The 12,467-nt window shown below is 60.1% G+C and overlaps 1 protein-coding gene across 2 annotated transcripts; it reads right to left on the bottom strand.

The window, feature by feature from the left end:
- Nucleotides 1–1,862: 1,862 nt before the first annotated feature.
- On the bottom strand, nt 1,863–10,858 carry EEF1A2 (eukaryotic translation elongation factor 1 alpha 2). Of its 2 annotated transcripts, none has more exons than XM_053573607.1 (8): nt 10,706–10,858; nt 9,337–9,559; nt 7,634–7,813; nt 6,692–6,988; nt 5,322–5,472; nt 3,994–4,250; nt 2,983–3,217; nt 1,863–2,278 (listed from the first exon to the last, which is right to left on the bottom strand). In XM_053573607.1, exons 2-8 carry the CDS (start codon nt 9,478–9,480, stop codon nt 2,151–2,153), a joined length of 1,392 nt encoding a protein of 463 aa, XP_053429582.1. In that variant the 5' UTR covers nt 9,481–9,559; nt 10,706–10,858; the 3' UTR covers nt 1,863–2,150. The 2 variants fall into 2 exon arrangements, with proteins under 2 accessions (XP_053429582.1, XP_053429583.1); XM_053573608.1 differs by having other exon boundaries at nt 9,337–9,523; nt 10,706–10,849.
- Between the last annotated feature and the right edge of the window lie 1,609 nt (nt 10,859–12,467).

Consider the following 12,467-nt stretch of genomic DNA (forward strand, 5'->3'; position numbering starts at 1 on the left):
CTACAGCTTCTGGGTGACCCAGGTTCACAGGGGCCAGAGTTTGCATTTGGGGGCCCAGTCAGCCCCTCAAGGACTGCCCCAAAGTAGCTTCCTGCAATACCGGCCAGGGACTGTTTTTCACTCTAGACCCATCTCAGGCTGACAAATTTCTCCAGTTTGACCCCAATTCTAACTGGGCTAAGTATGGGGCAGGTAAGTTCTTCAGGGTCACCGTAGGTCCCAACCATCAATGATGATGGTCCAGCAAAGGCCAAGGATTCGGCTGGGGCGTCCATCTGCAAGCATCTGGTATCGTTGGGTAGGGTCACCAAATAAACGAGTACCATGTCAGTGTAAATATGACCCAAGTATTTTATACTAAATTATTGGTATTTATCTGAGATTCAGATTTGACTGGCATCCTGTATCTTTATTTGCTAATGCAGCTGCTCTATCTGGAGGCCTTGTGGCCTAACATTCATCAGCCCAACCCTTCCCACACAGTCTGTGGGCCGCCAGACTCACTCCCAGGGGAACTGAGGTCCCAAACCATACTCCTGCCCTCTTCTCATGTGAGTTTTCAGGGGACCCCCCATTTTGGGATTAGGTGAAGATGCTAGCAAGGTATCAAGGGCTCCCTGGAACTAGTGTGCCCATCTCTCCTGATGGCAAATTCCCCACAATGTGGGCTGCCTCATTTCCAGCCTCAGCCAGCTCAGTGGGCTAAGCATGCCCCCAGAACATCAGGCCCTAATTCCTGGACCCCATGAAGATGATTTCTTGTTGCAAGAAAGGATTTTGCAGCTTCAATTAAGGATCTTGATATGGAGAGCTTATCCTGGATTATTACAAGGGCAGGCCCTATACACAGTCACACGTATCGTTCTAAGAGAGAGATTTGATACCCATGCAGAAGGCAACGTGAGCACAGAGGCAGAGGGTGGAATGATGTGCCTTTACAAGCCAAGGAAGCTGGGAGAGCTAGGTTCAGATTCTCCCCCTGGAGCTCGCAGAGGGAGCACAACCCTGGTGACACCCTGATTTCAGCCCAGTGATTCTGACTTCGAACTGGCCCTCAGAAGCCTCAAGAAACCAATACACTGGGGCCTTGGGGTCAGCCTGCCTGCCCCTGGAGGATCAGCAGTCCAGTACCACTGCAGGAGAGAGGCCTCAGGGAGTCAGCTCAGCCTGGGCCAACCTTGGTCTGCAGCAGTAAGACCAGGTGTGGGCCCAGAGATGTTCCAGGAGCAGAGAGGGGTGCAAAGGGGAGTCCCACCACCACCTACCCTAGCCAGCTAAGGTCAGGGTACTGACCGTCTCAGACATACCCTCCCAGCTTCCAAAGGCCTTGGGCTGGACAGCAAGAGGGACAGGCCCTGGCTCCAGTCTCAGGTGACCGGCTTGGGAGGGAGAGTGAGACTGGGTTCAAGGGTCACAGGGGCCCTGTAGCCCAATGAGGAATATGTGTGGGACCAGCACTCATAGGGACAAGCCCACAGCTCTCATTGGTCCTCAGAGACCCCAAAACACTCAGCCCCTCCAGTCTGCAGATCCGAAGGGATGAGTCTGTGCCGTGGGTTAGCCCAAAAGGAAACTTCATAGGCCCTCACGGCCGTCCAAGCCGGCTGGCCTCAAATCCTGGCGTCTGGTGCTGGATCCCGGCCTGGGGGAGATCGGCACTGAGCGGTAGACCCGTAGACCCGCCGCCCACCCTGGTCGGCGCGGGAGGACACCTGGCCAAGCCACCTGGCAGGGGGCTGAAGGATGCCCGGCAGGGCGCGGGACTCAAAGGCCTTGGACGAGCTCCGGGAGGGGCCCAGCGACAGCCCTCCCCGCAGGGCGGAACCCCCCCCCCCCACCCGGCAGCAGGTGCACACGGCTCTGGGTCGCTCAGTTTATTGGTAAAACGGGCACTGAGCGCGGCGAGCGCTGGACGCGGAAGCCTGGGGCGGCGGGGCGCTTTTCCTCTTGAAGAACTTCCACTGGACCTTGATGGCGAGCATCCAGTCGCGGACCGAGAGCCTCTCGCAAGCGGAGGTGCAGACATGCGCCTGGCGGGGGGGCAGGGCGCCGGGGCCGCGCCGCGGGCGGGGGCGGGGCCGGGGCTGGGGGCGGGGCCGGGGGCGGGGCGCGGCGCCGCCGGGCATGGCCGCGCCGCGGGCGCCCGCGCTTCACTTGCCCGCCTTCTGTGCCTTCTGTGCCGACTTGGTGACCTTGCCGGCGCCGCCGCTCTTCTTCTCCACGTTCTTGATGACGCCCACGGCCACCGTCTGCCTCATGTCACGCACGGCGAAGCGGCCTGCGGGGAGGGGCGCGTGAGGCCGGGGAGGGGCGCGTAGGCCCGGGGATGTGGGCAGCGTGAAGGCGGGTAAGAGCGCATAGGCCCAGGGAAGCGGGCCGCGTGGGGCCAGGAGGGGTGCCGAAGCTAAAGATCGGTGCGTGGAAGCCAGCACAGCAGAACGCGGCGCGCAGGCGCACTGGCGCGCGCGTGCACGCGCCCTCTCGCGCAATCCCAGCCGCCGCAGCCGAGCTCTGCGTCTGCTCCCGTGTGGCGGCTACGTCCGCGAAGTCCTGCCTATTTATATGGCAGACCGATTAGCATACAGGGCTCTCCCAAGGCGCTGGTGGGGCAATTAAATGATGTTCAAAACGTTCTTAGAATACGCTTCGCTCAGAGAGCGCCCCAGTTAGCTGTTAGGACAATGGCCAGCTTCAGCCCGGCAACCCTGCCTAAGGCAGCTGTCAGATGGAGGTCTGCGGTTAGCCACTTGGGGCGGGTCGTAATTCAGCCGCTAGACTAGGTGTAGGCCTTAGTCACTCCAGGAGCTCTTATCTGTAGAGAGGACACCATCGCAGCAAAGTGGTCTGCTCAGCAAGGCCAACCTAAACTCACTAGAGAAGGTTGCCATGGCAGAGAAGGTCCCACTTTTGTCACCAGCACCCCCATCCCTGCCACCCAGCAGTCCCCTGCCCTTGGTCTGATCAGCCACCACCCCGGCTTACCGAGTGGCGGGTACTGGGAGAAGCTCTCCACACACATAGGCTTTCCTGGGACCATCTCCACGATGGCGGCATCGCCAGACTTCAGGGACTTGGGGTTGTCCTCCAGCTTCTTGCCGGAACGCCGGTCAATCTTCTCCTTGAGCTCGGCAAACTTGCAGGCAATGTGCGCCGTGTGGCAGTCAATAACTGGAGAGTATCCAGCACTGATCTGCCCGGGGTGGTTCAGGATGATGACCTGGTGCAGAGTTGTATGTGGCCATTAGGCACAGTGGGGCAACACTGAGCTGGGCTGGGAGGCTGCAGTCATGGTGACCACCTCCTGGAGCCCACAGTGCTAACTGCAGAGGAAGCTCAGGACCCACGCCCCAGCATTCTCATTAGCCACTTGGCAATTCATAAGAGATAAACAGCTGACAGGTGCATTGCTTGAGAAGGCCAGGACAGCATTTACACTGCCAGCCCTGGGCAGAACAAAGGTGGAGTGGTGACAAAATTGTACCTCAATGACTGTATTTTAGTTACATTTCAACAAAGCAGTTTTTAGAAATCATCATCAGGCACATGCCTGTACTCCCGGCACTTTGGGAAGCTCAGGTGGAAGGATCACCTGAGCCCGGAAGTTTAAGATTAGTGTGAGTTATGATGATACCACTACACTCCAGTCTGGATGACAGATCAAGACCCTGTTTCAAAACAAATAAAAACAATGATTGCTATTTGAAGAGATGATCAAAGAGGGTGCAATGAAAGACGTAGAGAATGAAAGTATCATGAGATGTCTCAGGCAGTCAGCCAATGAAAGCATTTTTCAAGGCAGCGTGTGACCCACAGACCTACTCAGCACCTGGTCCCCCTTCCAGCACTGGCTTACCCTCTCAAGTCCTGAGGGGCCTGAGATGGGGGCAGCTTCCTCCTGGGCACGAGGTAGCATGCCCGGCAGCAATCCCCCTAGGGACAGCTCTGCTGCCCTACCTAGGCAGGGCCCCATTAGGTACCAGTGCAGCCACCCACCTGGGAGGTGAACTGGGCGGCCTCCTGCGGCGGGTCAGATTTGCTATCCCCACACACGTTGCCCCGGCGGATGTCCTTGACTGACACATTCTTCACATTGAAGCCAACATTGTCGCCAGGCAGTGCTTCACTCAACGCCTCATGATGCATCTCCACTGACTTCACTTCCGTGGTGATGTTCACAGGTGCAAAAGTCACCACCATGCCTGGCCGAAGGATGCCGGTCTCTACTCGGCCCACCGGCACAGTGCCAATGCCTGGTAGAGAGGAGGGGGGTTGTGGAGGCAGGCAGGGCAGAGGGGCTGCAGGGGACAGGATATTTGGGGAGAGCCTGGAAACCTACAAAGATTATGGTGGGGACTCTGGCCTCTCTGGCAGGACTCTTGAAGGACACATGTGGAGGGAGTGCAGGGAGAGGAGGCTGGGGGCAAGCAAGGCAGACACAGATTCTGGCAAAAGTGGAGGCTCCCTGACCCAGTTGGGGAAATAAAAGTCTGAACAAGTGTGAGCTCCCAGTGACCAAAGGAAATCAGAAGAGGCAGAGAGGGGAGAGGCCAGGGAAGGAGAGGGCCTGTCAGGGCCTGGGGTCCTATCCTTGCCCCCGGGGGTGGCTGTCCCTGGAGGAAGCACTGTGAAGACCCCTCCTCTCTCTGAGGACCCTTCCCTGACACTGCAGCAGCAGTGAGTTGTGGCCCACACCCCTAGAACTGCTGCTGCATGGGACCTGGTGGCCCTGCCCACAAGGGAGGGTTCCCTGTGCTCAGTCTCCAGCATGGAAGGGGTATCTGTGCTCCAGCACAGATGTGCTTAGACCCAGTCATGCGTCTTGTCTGCCTTGGGGCATGGGACATCCCCACCTGATATCCCCAGGCTGTGACAGAGACTTGTCTGACACTCAGATGAAGGAGACAGGAAGGTGGTTGTAATGTGCTGGGCAGAGCAGGATACCCCCACCCTGCACAGACATGCCCTGACATCTCTGGCTGGGAGCTGCCTACCAGTACACTCTCGGGAAGGGAGGAGCAGGGGGGGCTCATGTCTGCTTAAGGTTTTTATTTCATCTCATGAACATTTCTCACTCCTGGAAGGGGCAGTATCTCCAGGAGTCTGGGACCATGGAGGGCATGTGAGTCACCTCTGTGCCCCCATCTTATGCCACCAGCTGCCAACTTAACTGATGGGAGAGAGACCCTGGAAAATGTTGGACAGATGGGGTGACAGCCCCCCAGAAAGTGTGCAGTGGGGGGACATACCCCAACTTCTGAGCCCCTTGTGGGTGGGGAGCACCTGCCTGGAGCAGCAAGCTCTGGCACGGTGCCCTCACTCACCACCAATTTTGTAGACATCCTGCAGTGGCAGGCGCAGGGGCTTGTCCGTGGGGCGTGTTGGGGGCAGGATGGTGTCCAGTGCCTCGAGCAGGGACACACCACTTGCATTCCCTTCCTTGCGCTCCACTTTCCAGCCTTTGAACCATGGCATCTGAGCAGGAAGAAGACTGGTCAATAGGATCATAGAGACCAGTGATGGCCTCCCCACCCCACAGCATGCTGGACCATGGCCCTCAGCTTCCTGGGATCTCTAAGAATCATGGTGGGGGTCCAGCGGAGGGCAGCACAGCCCCTCCACTGCCTCCAGCTGACATTTCAGCTCTTTAGACTTCTGGTGGAGGGGACAAGAGAAGCAAAGCCTCCACTTCAGCCCAGGCCCCCATGGCCTGTGACCATTAGATCCCTGGCAGGGCAAGTGACCCCTTAGGAGGGTCAGCCTGAGCCCAACCCCAGAAACTACTGGTCCACCAGGCTGTCCCCAGGATGGACCAGCCCATCAGACAGAGCCATCCCCATCCACTCCATACAATCAGGGGAAGGAGAGGGTCTGACAGCACCGTGTCCCCAAGCCACCCTTGGGACCCGTGTCCTGCCTTTTTCTTTGTTGCTGAATTCTGGACACCCCTGTCAACCGATGGTTCCCAGAGCATGGGGGTGTGGGGAAGGGTGCCCACTCAGCAGACCAATGAGAACGGGGGGTGGGGCAGGAGGCTGGATTCTCCCGGGTGGGGCATCTGCTGCACTGGGTCCCTGAGGGAATGTGTGATCCTCAGGTAAACAACATTCAGCCAGGCAAGCTCCAGGCCACTGGGAGCAGCCCTGTCAGCTCTGTCCTCAGAGCACAGGGCTCTGGGCTCCCAGCTACTGGTTTTCTCTCTGGTTCCCTCAGTGAGGGCAGCTGCAGCACTGGCCTCAGCTGACTGGGCACCCTCCTGAGCTGAGGCTAGAACCCTAGGAACATGGCCTCGGGTTCTCCAAGGCATCTCCACTGGTCACCTCCTGCCAAGTCAGTCCCTGGACCCCAAGCTACCTAAGCTTCAAGTTTCCCAGATATCTGGCCAATGGCCGGGAGCCAACCCTCACTCAGCCTTGGCAGCCAGAGCAGCAGCACACACACTTCCCAGAGCCCACCTCCATCCTAGGACCTCTTCACCATCACCACAGGGGCTCATGGGGACCATACACCTGGACCCAGCCCGGAGGCCCCTGCCCTGCAGTGTCCACTTGGGGGTGGGGGGTGTTCCTGTCCACTGAAGGGGTCTGTGAGGGCTCTGCAAGCCCCAGGCCCTGAGTAGAGTGGGCTCTGAGCTCACAGGCATTGTCAGGCTACCCTGGGCCCTCAGGGAGGGCTCTCCACCCCGCACACTCACATTGGGAGAGGGCTCCAGCATGTTGTCTCCATGCCAGCCTGAGATGGGCACGAAGGGCACAGTGGCTGGGTTGTAGCCAATCTTCTTGATGTAGGCGCTGACCTCCTTGACAATCTCGTCGTAGCGCTTCTCACTGTATGCAGGCTCTGTGGAGTCCATCTTGTTCACACCCACAATGAGCTGCTTCACACCCAGCGTGTAGGCCAGCAGTGCATGCTCCCGTGTCTGCCCATTCTTGGAGATGCCAGCCTCGAACTCGCCCACACCTGCTGCCACTATCAGCACCGCACAGTCCGCCTGCCCAGCAAGAGCCACCATGAGCCTGAGACCCTCTCCCACCCAAACCACTCCAGGCAGACAGGGCCTGAGCAGTTGTGCTGGGGATGGAGACTGAGGGGCCTCCATCTCAAGGTGGGGGCACTCATCTGCCACGCTCTGGGCTAGGGATATCTCCAGCAGGCTGTGTGTCCCTGGAAAAGTCACTCAACCTCTCTGGTCCTGTCCCTCACTTGAGGACAGAGTGTGGGCACAGTTGTAAAAGCAGCTTGGAAGAAACTCCCAGGAACAGGGAAGACTATGTGTGTTAGGGCTGCCACCCACGTAGCACTGTGTCCCCCATCTGTATCTGTCTGCCTGCCTGTGTGGGTGCCCCGTGAAGCCCAGCCCCCAGGCCCACCTGTCTGCTTCTCTACCCACATCCCACTGGCCTCACATTCTTCTGTCTGTGAGGGCTCAGTGTATCCACACTGCCCAGTCCTCATAGATGCCCCCGCCTACCTGAGATACCAAGCACTGAGTCAGTTCTTGGGAGCTCTGTGCCAGGTGGGGTGAGGATGGCAAAGGTGAGAAGCCCCCACTACCCCCAGGGTGACTCAGGGGCTCCAGTGTCCTGGGAACAGTGCATGGCTGCCCCACCGTAGCCCTGCGCCCAGACCTGCCCACCTGGGACGTGCCAGTGATCATGTTCTTGATAAAGTCGCGGTGGCCAGGGGCATCAATGATGGTGATATAGTACTTGGTGGTCTCAAACTTCCAGAGGGAGATATCGATGGTGATACCACGCTCGCGCTCGGCCTTCAGTTTGTCCAGCACCCAGGCGTATTTGAAGGACCCCTTCCCCATCTGGAGAGCATGAGGGTCACAGCTCAGATCAGGGTCTGGAATTTAGCAGTCATATACCTGCCAGAACTGGCCCTGGGGGGCACACATCGCAGCAGACAGGCCTGTATGAGGCGGAAAATGGGCCTCCAGCATCACCTTGCTCCCTGCCGGAGTCCTGAGACTTTGGCGGATTCTCTCTGGTGCCAACACTCAGACCCAATTCTGCCCAGGGCCTTTCACTCTGGGCCTCACCACCTCCAGCCCTGGTGCCACGATGGGCGCAGATGAACATGTCCACCAGCAGGTGGCGCCAGGGCATGAAGCCGCCAGGTGGTGTGCAACCCCCCTCCCCTAGCAGAGGACTCCCCTTAATATGAGGCCTGGGACCCCACATATCCCTTCAACAGCGAAGCCCCTAATACCCCTGGGTTTGGCGCTCTCAAATAAATAAAAGCTCTGTTCTCATTTTGTTAGGGGGAAAAGGAAAAAAGAAAGCTCAAATAAGGTTGTAAGGAGAGCTGGTTTCCCAGTTCTTTCCATAGCAGATGAAGTCTCCCAAATGTCTCAGCACTTCTCCTCCCTTCCTCACACTGCTTGAGGAGGGGGACCTTGGGGGTCTTCTCCCCCCCCCAGAACTGGCTGCTGTCTGCAAGCACCAGGGTACAGGGCCCAGTGAGCCCCCAGGATCTGGGCTGGGCTGAGTCATTGCCCAGTGGGGCAGAGCTCCCTGCCAGGACCTCCAGCAGACCAGCCTCTGCCCTCCAGGGAGGCTGCACAGCCTGATGGGCCCTCCATCCCCCAGCCAGATCAGAGTGAATAGAGAGGGACCCATGGGAGGGGTGTGGCTTGGGGCACACCCAGCCCCCCTGGAGCAGGGGCTCAGCCCAGACCAGCAACTGCCCTTCCCAGCCCAGAAGGATGCTTCTCCCAGATCTCAGGGCAGGACTGGAAGGCTGGAGAGCAGACCCCCACCCATCCCTTCTGACCCACAAGTCTCAGGCATGAGTGAGGGGCAACCCCAGGAACAAAAGGCCACTGGGCCCCTCTCCTCACCTTGCCCACCAGCCCAGAGCACCATGTTGGACAAGTCTGCTCCAGCCCAGCAGGAGCAAATTGAGCGGATGGGCGGGCTGCCCATCAATCAGCTATTAATAGCAGCTTTGAGTCCCTGATGGCCCTGGGACAAGTGAGGGCCACACCATCTACAGCAAGCAGCCAGGCCCTGGCCTGGGGGGCAAGGTAATGAATGACTCAAGGCCCTCCAGCCTGGAGCAGCAAGACAGAGTGCTAGAGTCCTGCCACTGAGCCCTGCAGGGCAGAAATGTGGGCTCCAGGCCACATCCCCACTGTGGGGCAAATCTGGCAGGTCCGCCACCTTGAACCCCTCAGAGGAAGGCTACATTGCCCACCTCACTGAGACAGACACTCCACAGCAGGCTCCTGGCAGCCTGGCTCCCCTCTTGCCCACACCTGGGTACCAGCCGCCAGTGGGAGCCAGTCCCTCTGGGGAAGCGGAATGGAGGGTGGGAGCCCCCAGGGCTCACCTCAGCGGCCTCCTTCTCAAACTTCTCAATGGTCCTCTTGTCGATGCCCCCACACTTGTAGATGAGGTGGCCTGTCGTGGTGGACTTCCCTGAGTCCACATGGCCGATGACCACGATGTTAATGTGGGTCTTCTCCTTGCCCATGCTGTTGGGTGTGTGGGGAGGAGCTGGCAGGACCTGGGGTGCTCTGGCTCAGGAGGGGGGAGGGTGCTGAGAGATGCTTCTGTAGTACCAGGGTGGAGGAAGAGGTGACAGAGAGCCCAGCAGAGATGCTGCCCTGGCGGGGTTTGTTTGCACATCCCTGAGCACAAACCTCGCGCCCCACATTGGGTGGGGAGGGAAGAGCCCTCAGCCGGGGCGGTGAAGCTGGTGAACACTCCCCACACCCACACTTTAGCCTAAACGGCCCAATCTGCTGCCAACGTCTGGGTGTTGGTGCCCACGGAGCTCCCGCGCCTCAGGAGGGGTAACCTCCATCTGGAGAGACCCAGAGGCACTGCGGGGCGAGCCCAGGGCCAGCCTGCACCCGGGTGATGAGTCACGCTGCCCAGCTTTCCAGGCCTGTCCTCAGTACTGCTCCCCCGCCCCCCAGGCTGGGCCAGGGACACTGCGCCCCACCCCCACCTGCCGCGGCGGAGATGGCCTGGGCTCCCACTCCCCTCCCGGTGCCCGGCGCCATCTTCCTCTCACCCCCGCCTGGAGGCTGGCACCAGAGCCCGGGCAGGCGACGGTGGTACCCAGATTAGGGACTCAGAATAGCTCGAACACCCTCCCACCAGGGGTTAGGGACGGACATAGGACGGGGCAGGGGCCTTGTCTGGCTGGAGAGGGAGGATCTGGCCCCCGCCCAACTCAGCAAGTGCGGGCAGAGATGCCCTCGGCCCGGTGGGGGGCGTGCGGGAGCACCCTTCCCCCTTGGTCACAGCCCCAGTCCCCTCCTGGAGGTCAGTGGAGAAACCTAGGCACCAAGGAGGAGAGGGAGCCTAGGGGGAAAGCGCAGAACGTGCACCCTAGTGTAGCGAGGGACCCCCAGATCTCACTAACTCCCTAGCCCCGGGTCCATCGCCCTGGCACCCCCGAGGCCAGACCCTCTTCAGTCTCCAGCACTAACGACCGTGCCCTGACCCCGCGGCCCCAAGGTCACGGCTGCGGGGTGGCCGCCGCCCCCGCGTAAACAAGCAACGCGGCGCCCCCTCCCCGAACCCCGGTCTAGGAGCGCGCGGGGGGCGGCCGATGCTCCAGCCTCGCGGCGCAGCCTAGCCAAGCGCTCGTCTCGGCCCTGCTCTGCCTCCAGGACCGGTGCTCGGGAACGGGTCCCTCTGTGGAAATCTAGGGCGGGGGCGAGGACCCGGAGGCCGAGCGTCCTTACCCGGAGCCGAGGTCTCAGTCAGAGGGACTGGCGGCGCCGACAACGGCGGTTTTATCTCTCCGGGAGGGGTCCGCCTATTGACGGTGAGAGCGCAACGCACTGCGCGCCTGCACTACGGCAATGCGGTACCGCGGGGGAGCGGGCGGGGCCGGGGGCGGGGACGCGAGGCACGCGAGGCGTGCAGGGACCGCGGATCCACTGACGCGCTCGGGCGGCGCGGGAGGCAGTGGGGAGCTAGCCACAAAGACGTGCGCGGAGCGGGGCGAAGGCAGAGAGAGGAAAACGGGCAGCGGCGGGCGGGGCGTAGAGCTGGGGGCAGGGAGAGGAGGCGACACAAGAGACGCAACAGGGGTCGGGAGAGAGGTAACAGAGGCTCAGACACACAGGCTGTAGAGATGCTTTGACATAAAAGAGGTCCCCAAGGATGGGGCAACAACTGAGGACAGGAACCTGGCAGGTGGGATCCAGGGAGGAGGGGTTGGCAGGTGGGGTCGGAGGAGCGGGCAGCCGGACAGGAAGATTCTGGGTCCAGAGCCTGAGCTGTGTCCTGGCCTATGGCACCCGATGCCTCTTGCGTCCTCCTTGTGTCTCATGTCCAATGAACAAAGGAGGCTAGTCTCTGAGGGCTCTCCCTCATGTGATCCAAGGAGCCCTCTGGGTGGGTCTCTAGAATCAGCCCTTGCACTCATGATCTGGTCCACCCAACCACTGTGACAGGTCCTGTCAGCAGATCCAGCCCAGAACATTTCCACCTGGGCCCCTGTGCAGGGTGCCTGAAGTGCAGCCCACTGATGCTGGCAGGAACCGCCTGGTGTGCACTCCTAGGTGGCAGATCTGGGAAGGCTGGACCAGCCAGAGACAAGTCAGGTCCAAGCAGACCTAGGACCAACCCAGCAGACCCCTACCCCCCCAGCCTCACCTTGGCATTCAGGGGGTCACAATGCCAAACTTGAGTTTGAGGTGGGCCATACTCCATAGGAAGAGGGTTCCCTGAAGATCCCGGGCAGATGAGGGCAGTGAACAAAGTGGGTGTAAGGAGAGGTGTAGCTGGTTTGTGCATGTCAGGGCTAAGGTCAGGGCTTCCTCCCAAGACACCAATACCATCCTCTCATCCAACCTCTCATCCAAGTGCTTCCACTTTCTCATCTGACAGGGTCTTCACAGGTGCAGGCTTGGTCTCAGGAGGTGTGTGCTAAGTGAGAGTTCAAGGCCATGCCTGTTCCCACAGGCCTGCTGTAAGTGTCCACTGGGTCTGGACAGGGGAAGCCCCAGGCCTGGCACCTCTGCTGGGGTGATACCCAGGTGGCAGGTGTGAGGAGGGAGGAAGATGGGGGTCCAGGGCAGGGCTTGGGAGGGGCTGGCTGTCCCTGTGTCTGCATCAGGGCCCTCCTCACTCCAAGCCAGGGCCATAGCAAGGGGGGCTTCCCAGATGACCAGCACTTCTGAGGGCTGCTGATGCATCAAACAGGAGCCAAGAATTAAAAATAAATGCTTGGCGAGAAAGCAAGGCCCACCCCACACCTACCCAGCTGGGCCCTGTATTTAACGCCTCCCAGGAGCCTGTAGGTCAAGCCAGGGTGCAGGAGGCCAGCTTGCTGCAGATGCTGTGTTAGCTCAGGCTGGTGGGTCTTCTTCGGCACCTACCCCACCAGAAGCCACTGCTCTCCAGCCCCTGGCTCACCCACAGCCAACAGCCTGTGAGGCCCCCATGCCCTGGGCTCCCTGTGGCTAAGGACAGGTGCCACCCAGATGAGTGATTGCT

Source organism: Nycticebus coucang, chromosome 21 (genome assembly GCF_027406575.1).
Source record: "Nycticebus coucang isolate mNycCou1 chromosome 21, mNycCou1.pri, whole genome shotgun sequence".
In the NCBI taxonomy this organism is placed as follows: domain Eukaryota; kingdom Metazoa; phylum Chordata; class Mammalia; order Primates; family Lorisidae; genus Nycticebus; species Nycticebus coucang.

Coding starts and splice junctions, on each gene's coding strand:
- EEF1A2 (XM_053573607.1), bottom strand. CDS start 9,480: ATGGGCAAGGAGAAGACCCACATTAACATCGTGGTCATCGGCCATGTG. Junction 3,218..3,993: donor CCGCCCAGTTCACCTCCCAG/GTGGGTGGCTGC, acceptor ACTCTGCACCAG/GTCATCATCCTGAACCACCC. Junction 2,279..2,982: donor CTCCCAGTACCCGCCACTCG/GTAAGCCGGGGT, acceptor CCCTCCCCGCAG/GCCGCTTCGCCGTGCGTGAC.